The 14,525-nt window shown below is 36.1% G+C and overlaps 1 protein-coding gene across 6 annotated transcripts in view; it reads right to left on the bottom strand.

Moving 5' to 3' along the window:
- ccser2a (coiled-coil serine-rich protein 2a) overlaps positions 1–14,525 on the bottom strand; it is a 75,660-nt gene that overhangs the window by 14,818 nt on the left and 46,317 nt on the right. For 5 of the 6 annotated variants that reach the window (XM_038293865.1, XM_038293864.1, XM_038293867.1 and 2 more), the window contains exons 8-10: positions 13,914–13,979; positions 13,659–13,781; positions 9,561–9,704 (exon numbers count right to left, since the gene is read on the bottom strand). In XM_038293865.1, the coding sequence (XP_038149793.1) occupies positions 9,561–9,704; positions 13,659–13,781; positions 13,914–13,979 (333 nt within the window). Of the gene's footprint in view, positions 1–9,309; positions 9,343–9,560; positions 9,705–13,658; positions 13,782–13,913; positions 13,980–14,525 lie in introns of those variants that run through there. The other variant, XM_038293866.1, reaches the window with a different exon arrangement.

Raw genomic sequence — 14,525 nt, 5'->3', positions numbered from 1 at the left:
CCAGTAGATTACTGTAACTTAAGGTAAAAAATAGGTACATCACATAGCATACTCAGTATGAGTCTTAAAATCTATAAAACATGTAATATAACACATACTAATCTATTACAACCAAATTATTTATTTAATGGATCATAATAATACTGCAGTCAAATATTAAGAATATTACACACACTCACAAACGCACACACACTATCGGATGATGTGCCAAAAGTGCTAAATTGATGACGTACATGCAATATAAATGTATTGATTTAATTGGCAAGGTAATTACATTTTTATGGCATGTCTCTGTGAGAGTGGGGAGTACCAAGATTGCGGCAGGTGACTTCAGTTTGTTTGTCCTATCGGTGATTAAATAGAGATCAGAGGTTGCAGGTTACAGACAGACCCCTCCTGAAGCGGCTCGGTCAGGCTCAGCAGCAATAGCTGGGAAAATTGTGAGAAACAATATCCCTTTCTAAGTCAGAGAATAAACTTTTAATATTATTTGATTCTTGAGTGTGTGTTAGTTAGATTCAAATGTCTACTCTATTCATGAACATCCCTGCTAATTAAAGAAAGTGGTTTGGGTTCCTCAGCACCAGATCATCTTCCCTCCTACCCCCAGAGAAGGCGCCTGATTGCATTTTTGGCTTATTTAAGACTTATTTGTTGTTTGGTATCTTTTCTGAAATTTAAAATAAAATTGGAATGAGATAAATGTTCGACTTTACAGAATGTGAGATTGGTAGTTACTGTAGCTCATCTTCTCACTTGCAGCCACGGTACAGTTGATGCAGTTCCTCAAATATTAAATACACAAAACCAGAGCAAATAGGATTCAACCAAACCAATTTCTTTTTTTTGAAGAATCTATTTTTTTTCTTCAGCCCTTTGAAAATCATCAAAACACTAAATAATGAAGGCTTGTCCCGTTTTTTAACATCTCCAGTGTCCTGCACAGACATTTTTGGGGGCAGGGAAAACAGCAACTTATACTTCGCATTGAGCCGCCAACAGCCAAGCACTGCCTGATGCTGAAGTTTAACAATCTTCTGCAGTCCATAGGTAGCAATGCAACATTGTCTTATCTAATTTCAAATAAAGTAAATAATATGTAGTATTGTTATTTCGAGGTTAAAAACTCTCATTCCACTGACAGATCATCTTATTTCCCTTTTCAGATTAGGGGTGAATCCAGCTATTTTGAGAAAGATTTACATATTTTTAGGTAATTTTTTGCAGTACAAGATGTCAGTCAATAAACACAGAACTCAAAAATTTAGCTTAATCTAGGCAGCCCAATTTAACTGAATAGAACTTTATTAAAGTTATTTTTACTAATTGGGATAATTTGGCCTTATGTTTGTTTTCTAATGAAATGTTTAATGAACAAAAGGTAACTTGTGTGCTGTTGTCATGAAAACTTCAAATAGATGTCATCAGGAGGTCCCTGACAGGGACCATTACAGCAAATCAATAACTACTCTATAAAATGTGTTGAGTTAAATTTCTTTCTAATTAATTAAGAGTTGCATTGTAAACATTTTATTGCCGCCTGGTAGAGGCCAGTAAAGATGTTCTGCTATGAACTAACCGGTTGGTGAAGGAGGTAAATATGCTTGTTTAGTTACCTGGACGGTTTGCTGGTCCTTCACCAGGCAAAGACTGTATCGTGGTGGTTCTATATGTCATGGGGCAAAATTACAAAAATCTAGACTCTTGGTTTGATAGGCTTTTTAATTCATAAATGGTATTTTGGGCCATAGACTAAGAAAAGTAAAACAAAAAATTATTTTAGCAGGGCTTTTTTTATCAAGGGAAAGGGAACGAGCTCTAGCACCAACTACTGTTTATCTGTGCTTGTGCCTGAACATCACCCATTAAAAAATAATGCAATATAGCATTTATTGCGCTTATTATTTTTCTGTAAGACCAGTCATAACAATGATGTCATATCAATTTGTATTTTATAAGATTTGCGCTTGCCTTGGATAAATAATATGCATATCAGTATAACTTATGTTTAAAAAAAAATCACGATCAGATTTCATAGGTTTGAGCTTCCTGCTGTCACGGTTGCTAGGGAACCGAAGCTACGCTGTGGTGAGAGCCCAAGTCTGCCAATGAAGGCTTAACAGTCCCAATTCACAGCTTCTAAGTTATGGCCTTTGTCGTTTTGAAGGACTTGGACCATGGGTCCTTTGAAGGCTAAAGCTCCTAAATTTGGACACAGCCTGAAAAAAGTTGAATAAATGTAGAAAGATTCTGCAAAAGGCCAAAAAAAAAAAAAAAAAATCAATTATTTTTTTCTTCTTCTGTTCATTGCTTTGCTAGGTCCCGTTTCCTCTACATCACTGACCAGCGCCTCCACAAACACATGAAACCCCGCCCCTCATTTGAATGAACATGAAATAAAAAGAGCTGAAAACGAAAACAAGAGTTGAAAAATAAGTCACTGAAATATGCTAAATAGATTTACAAAATAAGCGCCAAAAGCATAAATCTCTACTATGAAATAAAAAATTAAGAAATATGATAAAAAAATGTCAAAATATCTAATAAGTTTTACTTCAAGATGACATTGATTTATTTAATAAAATATTCATCAATATCTTTTCAATAGCATCCTTCATTTACAGTATTTATCCATGTATTTATTTATACGTTTCTTTACTATTTAATTTTGAACAAAATGCCTCTCGATAATAAACAACGTGGACTGGGAATTCCTGACACATAAATGTTCTCCTAAAAATCTCTGAATTTGAGATGTTGTAAACTTTGAGGTTTTTGACACTGAGGTTAGTTTTGGACACAATGTGAAAAGGTTAATGAATTATCAGCCATTTTAAAATGTATTGTACAATTTCATTTTAATAAATATTTACTCATTAATAATGGTCTGCTAGATGAAATGGTATATGAAATTATCTGAATGTAAAATAGCTTTAATAGACTAAAATCAGTTTGGGAGTCAAATGCAACTTCTGCTTTTAATAGTTAATGCCATCCTATGGTAAGTCTATATAGTAACACAATGGAGAAAAAAAAGAAGTGTGAAAACTTTCCCTACTGTTCAGTTTCTTCTCATACAAGCATTACACAAGAGAAAAGACAAAACCTAAACACACAAAGACTGCCACCTCCGGTGTATAATCTATGCTTCACCAGATTGTTGGCTTAGTGTTCTGGACCTTTTACTCTTCCTCTTAAGATGTGTTAGTCAGCCTCTTATGTTCCTTAAGCGGATAGTGTGAAAGTAGGACAAGATTTTAAAAGCCATGTTAAAGTTCCCATGGATGATCCGCAATATACTTACTTTCTTGACAATATGGTGGCTCTAACAGTCTTATTCTGCTTGTTTGGCTGCTCTAATCCATCCAGCTTTACCGTATCAAGCTATTGTTAATACCCAGGTCTGACCACAGTGACTCACTCCACTGACTTTAGCAATTAAATCCTCACCTATCAAACACCAAGTCTGTATAAAGCTGGGTGCATATGTGTCGGCCTGTCTGCAAACGTGAGAGCAGAAATAACAACAGGATATGGGAGGGGAGAACCTTCCACCTACAGCTAAACACTGATCATTTTCTGCACATTTCTTACTGTCAGTGACAGTAAATTGATCCAATTACAGTAAAAGTGAACATTGGAGAAGTGAGACAATCTCAATCTCAAAAGAAAAAAGAGAGGGACAGACACAGCAAGAACAAAGACCACTGAAGCGCAGGCAAGCCAGAGAGAAGGAGCAGAAGTGATAAAAACAGACACCAAGAGAGCTTTGGGAAAAGAAGTAAAGAGCATGTTTGAGAGGCAAAGAGGGAGTAGGAGGGTGGCTGTAATTATCCTCTCTGTCTGACACTGATGTAACACTGCTTATTCTGCTGCCTTTTGTTTCATTGCGGCTGCTCATCTGCATCTTTGTTTATCTGGGTTATAAGCAAGGTCGGCTCTCCAGTCCTCATTCGGCTGAACTCATTGTTCAGTCACATTCACCGAGCGTGCTCCCCACTCAAGCACAAGAGATACGTGTGGCATTCCCTGCTCTCCCACTTACACACAGGCCACAGAAACACAGACAGAAAAACACAAAGCTGCGCTGCTTTCTATTGTGGTAAATGACTAAAATGATACCACCTAGGTTTTAGTTGCTGCAGAAGAAAGCGACAACGGAAACGGCATTTGTGCTGCCGTGATTCCTCTGGGGAGCTGCTCACAAAGATTATTGCTCTACAAGTGATATTTAAGTGGCTTCTAATGTGATGCATGGTGTGCGACGAGCAGCAGCAAGCCTGACCAATATTGTATGCATTTTCTATATCGACATACAACCTATTCCGCTGTCATAGATTAATTTAGCTTCTCTGAAATGTTGCTGGAAACTAACTTTGGATTGCGTTTAGAGTAAAATGAAATGCTGCATTAAATGTTTCCTAATGTAGTTGTTTAAGATATGCTGTCACATCTCTCATACAGAATCGGAATGCCACATGGAATATTTCCCAACCTTCCTCCTCTTTTCACATTACAGTACGTTAAAATTGACATTTCATTTTGATATCCAGGAGCCAGTGTCTGGAGGAACCCCGGAGAGTCGCAGAATCCAAGCAGCTTAAGGTGCAGAGAGAAGTTTTAATGGTGAGGGGCAATTCCAGCAGCCATGCCAAGCCAAGCCACGTCTCCGTGTGTTTGTAAAAAGCTTTTTGTTGAAAACATCATATATGCACTACCAACATGGCTGTTTTTTAATAGTCCCTTTAAAGCCTTTAGCTTTAAAGGGACTATTAAAGGTTTCCTTTCTCCTATATCGTCTACATTCTTGATCACTGCTACACTTTATAAATGGTAATGTTCATTTCATTTCACTGTTTTAAGTTGCTCATTCACTGTCATATGCTGTATGCATCGAAATTTGATTTTGTATACACTCTGTTTGTTGTTCTTTTTTTAAATACATCTTAATGTCTAAATTGATTAATTGGTATATTAATTGATAACTGACTCACTGCCTTCTAGGCTAAAATTGCTATGAATATGCAGTAGTTTGACATATTTATAGACGTTATTAGAAGCCTAATGTGGACCAGTTTCAGCTGGAACTTTCAAGGATAGGATATAAACAGAATGAGCTGGACTCAAACCCATTTAATTATTACACATGGTGTCTACAGGATGAGCTAAACAACTTCATAATTCATGATGCAAAAATAGCAGCCAAGTACAGGATTTTTTTCTCTTGTTATTGTTGTAAGAGAATTTTAATTATTCTTTTTCAGGTACAAATTAAACTCCTCTCCTCATCTACTTCTGAGATATTCTGTCAGTCCAACATCTTTTCTGCAAGAAACTGTCGCAGTGGTAAAATGTGGCAAAATGTGTAGATGTATGTGTAAAACTGTTATGTTCCTTTTAGTGAAAAAAATGAACTTTGGGGTGATATCAAGAAAGTCCCTTGTCAATGTGCAGCCACCTACAGCTCAGATGATCGAAATAAAAGAAATAAGAATTAGTACCCACTCTAAGAAAACTCCAGTTTACTTTTCAGCTAACCTAAAACCAACACCAGGTAACCTTGTCCTGGATGTCAAAATACAGCCTTCAGCACCTAACATCTTTTTTCATGTATTTACATGGCTGTTACATTGACATTTCCCTATCACCAAATTACTGTTTCCCTGACAGAAGCAAACACCTCTCTAGGGAAGCAGTGGACCCTGTGAAAAATCGTTTAAGAAGAGTCAACAAAGTGTGAGGTGTGAGGCTAGCCTCTAAATTCTCCCGATAACCATTGGGCCTTGATAATATCAACAAAAGGCAAGCACGATTTACAAACACAAGATACAGAGCCCAATAGCTTTACTGGTTCAATTCAGGGTGTGATTCCAGAACTCTCTATGTACATTTTAATCTCTGAAACCCAGATAAGGCTGATACAAACACGCAAAAAATTGCTTTTGGTTATGTATACACATTTAATTAAAAAAATGTAGAAAAAATATAACCTTTAATTTTGGTGCATTTATGTAAAATCTTTGTTGACATGTATTCTCACCAATGCTGTTAATAGCTGGTACAACCTAATTAATCCAAAAATAGACACAATCCTCTCCTTTAACATGTTTACAAGCCTATAGAGAAAGGGATCTTTAACGGTTCTTCGTACAACGTACAAATTTGCATCATTGATCTTCCATCATACTTAATTGTGAGCATGAGGTTATTAGCTACATATTCATGCCTTATTTCTCACCGAACCCAGCTAATGTTTGTTACTAAAAAGGTCGATCTTTTTTCCTAACCAAAGCACACAGCTCTACTGTAGATACTCTGTGCCATTCTATCAAACAGATCAGTGTGTGGATGCAAAACAACTTCCTCCAGTTAAATACAGATAAAACTGAGGGAATTCTCTTTGGATCACAAAAACCTAGAGAACCTATCATTGGTCATCTTAAGAGTCTTTCATTAGAAGTAAAAAATCAAGTTATAAATCTCAGAGTACTCAGACCTGAATTTCAAAAGTTATATTAAGTCCATTACATCAATGGCCTATTACCATCTAAAAAACATTACTAAAATAAAAGTGTCTAAATCAGACTTGGAGAGATTAAGCCATGTACTTGTCTCCTCCAGGTTAGACTATTGAAAAGACCTGTTCACTGGCCTTTCCAAGCAATCTGTTAGACAACTGCAGTTTATCCAAAATTCTACAGCTTAAGTCCTCGCCAGAACCAGGAAATATGACCATATTCTACTTTGTAAAACCGAAGGTCTGGAACAGCCTCAGTGAGGATCTAAAACAAGCCCCAACCCCGACTCTGTCCCCATTTACACTATCACTTCATTTATTTAATTTATATATATATTTACTTTTTTTTTTAGCCGGTGTATTGTTATGTTAATGTGTGTTTGTCTTTATTAAAATGGAAAAATAACCAATAAACATATGTATAAAAAAAAAAAATATAAATATAACAAAAGTGTTTCTAAAATAAATTCACTGAAAAAAAAAAAAAAAAAAAAAAAGCTAGCATGGTTCCTTGCCTCCTATAGGCGGTCCATGACACTACAGCTCTCAAGGCGGGAATTACCCAAACAAAAATGGTGACGCCCTTGACATTCAGCAACTTACAGTATTTGTCTGGGTTGTGTCTTCCACCCAAATTTCAATGAGAGCCTCGGTCTTTGCATCATCCCAGGTTGCACTAGGCTCTTGTGATGCCATGTATTGTTAATAGGCTGGGAACAAGTTGGTGTTGTGAACAGTTGAAGAGATCGGTGAATTACAAAGCCGGACATGCCGTACAACCGGCGAACTGAGTCAGCTGACTGTAAATAGGAGATGACGCGGTCTGCTCATGCGCTCTTCGTCATCAGAGAACTGAGCCACAACTGAACTGTGCCAAGCCCTACTGTTGAAATAGTACTAGATTTAGCACGATTCGGTTGTATCTGGCATTGTCCAGTTCAGTTCCGTTCCATTTACACTCAACAGTTATCTCAATTACTGTGCACAGACCGTTCCAGGCATGGTTTCAAAAGGGTAGTATAAATAGGGCTGCTGTTTAAGTCCTGATTAAAAACATGCCTATTTAGGGTTACCTATGGTGATTGTGTATTTTAACTACTTTTAATCTATAATATATATATTCTTTATATATTTGTATTGATTGAATTTGTTTTATTGTGTTTCTATTGTTGGCGTTGCTGTGAGGCACATTGAGTTGCCTTGTACATGAAATGTGCTGTATAAATAAAGTTGCCTTGCCATGCTTACTTCAAATCACAGCTCCTTTTAACAATCTTCACAAGTTTACACTTGATAAGTACAAACAGAAAATGCTTTCCCTCTGCTCCCTCAAAAACACTTGAAATTAAGTCTGAAGATATATAAATATATTTCTTTACCTCATTTCCAAACCTGCATGTAGTGAAATAACTCAGAAATGTACTTTTGTGTCACACCATATTAACAACTACACGAAACAGGAAGTTACAGATTTTTTAATTCTCTCCTACTATTTATTTTGATCAAATAAAAAATGGTTTAATCAAATTAAAACACTACAGTTTAGTTATAATTACCTTAAAATTGATTGTAATTGTTACAAATAATTTTACCAGAGGTTATTCTATTAAAATCTGTTGTTTTTCAACACCCACTGAATCAATTTACTAACGTCAAGGTTTAGAAGAGTGTGAGATTCTACTAAATCCATTAAAGTTAATTAAATTCTAGGTCTGTCTACTTCTTTGAGTCCCAATGATTTGGTCTGAGTTTTTAAAAAAATTGAAAATGGGATTAAAGATATTAGCAGCTGGTCTTTATCTTGTCTGATTTTTTTAGATTAGCCTTCAAAATTATAAAGGAGCAAAAACAACAAGAGGATATTCAACTTAAAATTTACAGAAGGAACACTGATGCAAAGCTTGCTTGTCATGTTTGTCTAAAACATTGATCTTCAGAGGATAATACATTTCTGCTTTTTTTATAATCAGTTTTCTCTTCTCTTTTTACTTGTCACAATGTAGCAAAGGCTCACAGAGACCCTTTCAAAGCAATAGTAAGCTTAGACAAAGAGAGCGCTGAATACGTTTTGAGTTTTACTGAGTTATTCTCTGCCAGGTACAACAGGTCAAACACAGATGCTCTCACTACAGAGATGAAGCCCATCAAGCATAGACCCTACTTTAATAGTTGCCATGGAAACTAATAAACCATAAACTGCCCCTGCAATCAGGATTACTTTGTAATGTAGATAGTAATCTTGCTTGTGGGTGTGTAAAAACAAAAAACAAAACAAATATTTCCCCACTGTAGATAATAATTATAGCAATACACTGCAATAAAACAGAGAAATTAAGCATTTTTTTATGACTGTCTTTTGTAAACAAAACATAACATGCCTGTGTGTGTTTGTTACCCTTATAGCTGAGAGCAGATCAATTAGTGTACTGTTTGGTAAGCATGCTGCCTGTGGCACTGCTGCTATGAAATCAATAACTGGCTGAAACCCTGCGTGCCACTGAAGCATGATACTGCAAACAGAAAACACACTCAACTCTATTTCTTTGTCCCTTATTCTATTCCTCAGTTTCCCTTTGTCTTCCTTTATCACCCCAACATTAACACTATACTCCAAGTTAAATAGCTCCTGAGTGATTTTCTTAACTAAACCACAATGTGACAGGCCCACAGACAGTCTAATATACTGATTCCTATTGCTAGGTGGTTGCGGGGTAAATATAATGATATACCCCCCCTGCATGGTCTTTCCTGGGGTGGATGAATGACTTGAGAGGCACTCAACTGATTAACTCACTGTATTGTTGTAGTCACTCACCAGTCTGCCCCTGTATAAATTGGAGGGGAGATAGCAAAACCAAGACATGCTTTATTTTACATGTTGACCTTTTAATTTGCTCACTAAATTAAAGCAGACAATCTAAATATATTCTGAAAAGGGGACTTACATGAGTTTTTTTCCACACAGTGTTTTGATTTTATTGTTTAATGCAAATGGAACTCTCCGAAATTATAAAATATTAGAATTAGCAATGTTTGGACTTACAGGATGGCTGGGTGTTCTCCAATATGTCTGGGTAGCCTTATCATAGAGCTGCGTCCGTTTGTCCATCTGTCTTTCTTTCATTTGTAGTGAAGATGAAGCCATCTGCTGTTGGCACTGACATCTAACCTGCCGTCCTTCGTAGGCCTAAAATACAAGTAGGGTAAATAAAAAAACATGGTTTTTAAATAGTGAAAAGAGTGATTCAAGAAGCACAAGACAGGCATATTTGTTGTTATCTACATATTTAATATTATACATCAAGGCTCTAACATACGACTACATAGCAGCTAATACTTGGATAAATACGTTCCATACACACATTTACAGTGAGTAGGATTACTGATTAATGTTCTCTACCCATATCAAATCTCACTTTTTAGAGAAAACAAGTTTGAACCTTTTTCCTAAACGTTGTCATACCTTACAGTAACTTTACTTAAACTAAAAACAAAGTTTGTACCATTCTTTCCCACCATTTATGAAAATGCAGATCATTTTCATTTTTTTGAGCCCATACGATTTTACATTATCTCTGTAATCATACCCTCAGTCTATCTCAGCAAGTTTTTGTATGGTCATGTTGTTTGTATGTTCATGTCTTTCTAGCAGTACATTATACAGTAATTGTAAGGTTTGAAATTCTAAAAGACAATTTAAACAAGTAGGAATTAATGAATAAAGGATTGGTGTAATTTTACTGAATTGTCTGAAATTATAGTAATTTATTTGTTCATTCATATTTACCTTCAGAAAGTAGTTTGTATTTATCAATGAAGTCCTCCAGTCTGCTACTAAAGGTTTTCTTTCGAAAATCTCGAAAAACCGTGAAAGTAATAAAACAGGCCTATAGTGAATTGGTGTCTACCTCCAGTTTAATAAAAATGGTATCATTTTTGCCATTTTCATCTGTTTGGAAATTAACCAATTTGGAAAGAAAGCCTATATAGATATACGTCAGGGTTTTAGAAACTGCACCAATTATACAAGTTTTTTTAATGCTTAACTTGACTTGGTTTATATCCCGTTCCAACTTTAATGTTTAAAGTAAAACAGAAATATTTTTGCATTGTCCACTAGTGGTAATATTTAGTTGTGTGAGCATCAGAGAATATTGTGGGTGTTAAATTAATAACTTTTTATGACTAATCTATAATTAATAAATAAGAGATGTGCTATTATTATTTTTTTTTTTGCAACCTGTCTGGCGTATATTAAAAAACAAACAACAACATTGATTTAGTTTATGTTTTTTATAATGTATCAATATGCATGTGGTGTGATGAGATGATATACCTGACCTCAGATACTGCACCAGTTTAATGTGAAGAAAGCCAGGAGAGCGTACATGATCTAAACTTTGATTAAAATTTGCAAGACATGATTGGAAATTCAAAAAAAGCTATAACCGCTTCAGAGAAACAATATTACATGATAATGTAGACATAATGTCTTAGAGAGTGGCAGAACTACAGGCTAAACCTGAGGCTGCTTTGGTCAAGTAGGACTTTAATAACAATTTTCACTTTCTAATAGCTCTGCTTTTCTCTCAGATTTTTCAATCTCAGCCCTCCACACACATATAGATCAGAGGAAGACATTTTGCAGCAACACACACCTCCATTTGTTTTCTTTCTCCATTATGTTGCATTCACTCAGCTGTTACCGACTTTAGCTTCCAAACAGCTTCTAACACCATAACAATTTCAGGAACAAACACCAAGACTTAAACTTTCTAATTCAAGTCGACCAAGCACTCTCCCTGGGCAAAAAAAAGCTCCTGCTGAAATTGGTTGTTTCTCTCAGCTAACCCAGACATTAAAACCCACCCTACTCCCCCCAGTTACTCCCCAAGTATTTTCCTACATATAAGGAAATCAGAGAATGAAAGCACACCATTTTCTGATTTTCTTTGTTGAATTTCCTCAGATAGCCTCAACACCAAAAAGTAATTTTTCTTTTCTTTTTCTCTTTGTCCTGACAAGTTCACTCTTACAACCTTTACACTCATTATGTTACTCCACAGAACAAAAACCCAGGTTTTTTTTTTTTGATTATTGGGAGTTAAGGTTGTGACAATACTGTGCAGCCTGAAGAGCTGTGGGTGGGTGTTGATTTTAATTGGCCACATAGCATGTCACTGATAAGCTGGTGGATAGGTCCTGCGTTGACATTTTGGTATTTCTCAGTATGGCAGTTATTTGAATAATGTCAGCCACACATATGATTTTTTTTCTGTTTTTAAGCCAACCAGAAAACACTAATAAATGTTAGGGGTGGAAATGAAACCAGTCAAAATCAGAGAAAATAAATATTGCTTGTAGTGTTGCCACACACAATGAGCAGTGTCTCTGCATGTCTACTGCTGCTATTAGGCAGCTGAGCAGCAGTCCTGCCATAATAGGCTCACATAATCATTGTATTCTCATTAATATTCTCCTTCTATACAATAAAACCAGAATTCCAGAAAGACACTGAATTTATGAAAAGTAATATAAAACCACCCATGTAAAGATAATTAAGATTTTTTCTTAAAGGTATAGTGGAATATGATCTTTTCCAGGTGGATCACCAAAATAAGTGGTCTTTCTTATTTTCAATTATTTTGGTGATATGTTTACATAAGGCCATCTTACGTGTTCGTCCCTATTTGCACGTACCGCTGGTGAATCTGACAAAGTTGAAAATTTGCAAATCTTCTTTTGTAAAGTAAGCTTTTATGAGCGATGCAAACAGGGACTTTTAAACAGAGCATGCACGAGGAGAAATGGGCTCGAGCATGCGTCTATTAGGCGTTCCTTCTTGGGAGCGGGTACAGGGTTGTGCATGCGCATTTTATTTTTTAATCGTCCACTATACCTTTAAATTGCATGTTTACATGATCATCATCATAGCATCATGATGACCAAAAAAAACAGCAGACATGTAAGATATAAAGTTGTGGAGAATTTTTAAGCTGTGCTAGAAAATAATAATAATGTTCTAAGTTTTCACAATCTCACAAAGCATTTCTCAATCCACCATTCAAAATTGAACTGAGAATTGGACAGCTGCAAATTTACCAAACCACAGCCATTCACCCAAATTGGCCAGGCAGGTGATAGGAAATTCTGCAGAGGTTCATAACTCAGGTGGATAAGTATCTTTAAAGAACATTAACTATACACTCTCCAAATCTCATCTATATGAAAAGGTAGAAGAAAATAATTTGCTGAACGAATTGCACAACAAGGATTGGGCTGGACTACATCCAGGTCAAAACATTACCACACTGCAGCATGGTGAAGGTGGGATCATATTCAGGAACTAAAATACCATCTTTAAACTGTTAACATAAGCTCCTCTCTGATTCTGTGTCTTTTTTATGTAAAATTGTGTGTTGTGGTGTTGGGCTTCATTTAAAACCTGATGGAAAATGTGGAGTGAAGGGTTTTTGTTTTTTCACTGTAAGCGCAACGGGAAAATCCCACAAGGGCATGCTCTCCTTAAAGTGAAATTTTGTTCCTCCTTCTGTATTGACGTCAATCATGGAAGAATGCCAACATTACTCTGTCTTGCTATCATCACTTACATATCTATTCCACTAAAAGGGCAGCTTCCTTCAACGTGCTAAGACAAAAAAGGGATTCAAATGAACTCTAACTTATTTATTTGATCTTATAATTATTAAAAAGTTATTTGAAGACAATATCAGAAGGATTATATATGTAAAATGCCAGGTTTTGACTCCACTAACAAAAATACAAACTGTAAGGTGAGCTCTGCAGACTGTTTACAACCGAGTCTTGGTAGAAGGTTAAAAATGTGCCCACGAAGGCATGCACAAAACAGTGACTCTTTCCCCATCTCATCTCCAAATAAATAGAGTCATTCAGGCATTAAATTTCTATTAGATTTGATAGCTAACCTGTGTATAATTTTCTCATACACTCTAGCTATTCATTTAATATAATTCTAATCTAAAAAAGGCTTAACTCTAATTTCTTTATTCAAGATATGCAGAACAACAGCGTCTCCCTGCAGTCTACTGAATACATGGCATGAATATTAATCATTTAGTGTGACTTTTTACTTGAATTAGTCCTGTTGATACCAACTCACCATTTGTTCTCGCTGATGATGCTGTTGTAGTTGTTGGCACTGCACAGTGAGCAGAGCTATCGTCTTTTCTCTGCTTCTCAGCTCCTCCCTGAGGACCTGCACTTCCTTAATCAGGGCCTCAATCTGAAAGCATAAACATACAGCATGTTACACTAATAGGAGACAAGATCATACGGGGGAATATCGGGGATATTTGCTCAATGCATACACGGTATTAGGTGTAAATCTTTGCTAAACCCAAGAAAAGTTTCTTACCTGTGAGGCAGCCGTATTGTCTTCCGTCTGGTCACAAACATCTGCTGGAGACCCTGTTTCTTCAAGCTTAAAACAGAAAAAAAAACACACGCACAGAGGGGGGCAAACAAACAGATGCAGGGAACAAAGTGAGCTGAATCAATTGCCTAAGGCATGCCTCAAAAGCAATATTTCATAACCGTGAAAGCATCTCACTCTTCCGTACAGATTCTTCTATGACCCTGAACTGCTAGGCACCAGTGCCGCATACTGGAGGCACAGTATGGGATTGAATATTCTATATATTTTGATTTTCTGAGACCAAAAACTGTCCTCCCCTAAGCAGGCTTATATAAGAACAGCCGATTTTCAGTCTGTTCCTTCTGACAACAAGCCAAGACTTTTTTTTTTGTCTTTGGTTTGACAGTTTTCACTCCAATAGCAATTCTTTTTTTTTTCTTGTCAAAATTAGGAATGGGTTGTCAAAAGTTTTAGAAAAATATCCGTTATTTTCATTCAAAGTCAACATGTACGGTTTAAAAGGGCATACTTTATGTTGCTGGAAGTCACAAATAGGTATTCAGTTTTTCATTTTGACACTTAGCTGAGAAAAACTTTACTCCAACACCCCGT

The sequence above is a fragment of the Cyprinodon tularosa genome, unplaced genomic scaffold (genome assembly GCF_016077235.1).
Source record: "Cyprinodon tularosa strain WSP-4 unplaced genomic scaffold, ASM1607723v1 ctg331, whole genome shotgun sequence".
In the NCBI taxonomy this organism is placed as follows: domain Eukaryota; kingdom Metazoa; phylum Chordata; class Actinopteri; order Cyprinodontiformes; family Cyprinodontidae; genus Cyprinodon; species Cyprinodon tularosa.
Note: the sequence above shows the minus strand (reverse complement) of the source record. Positions and strands in the feature narration are given on the sequence as shown.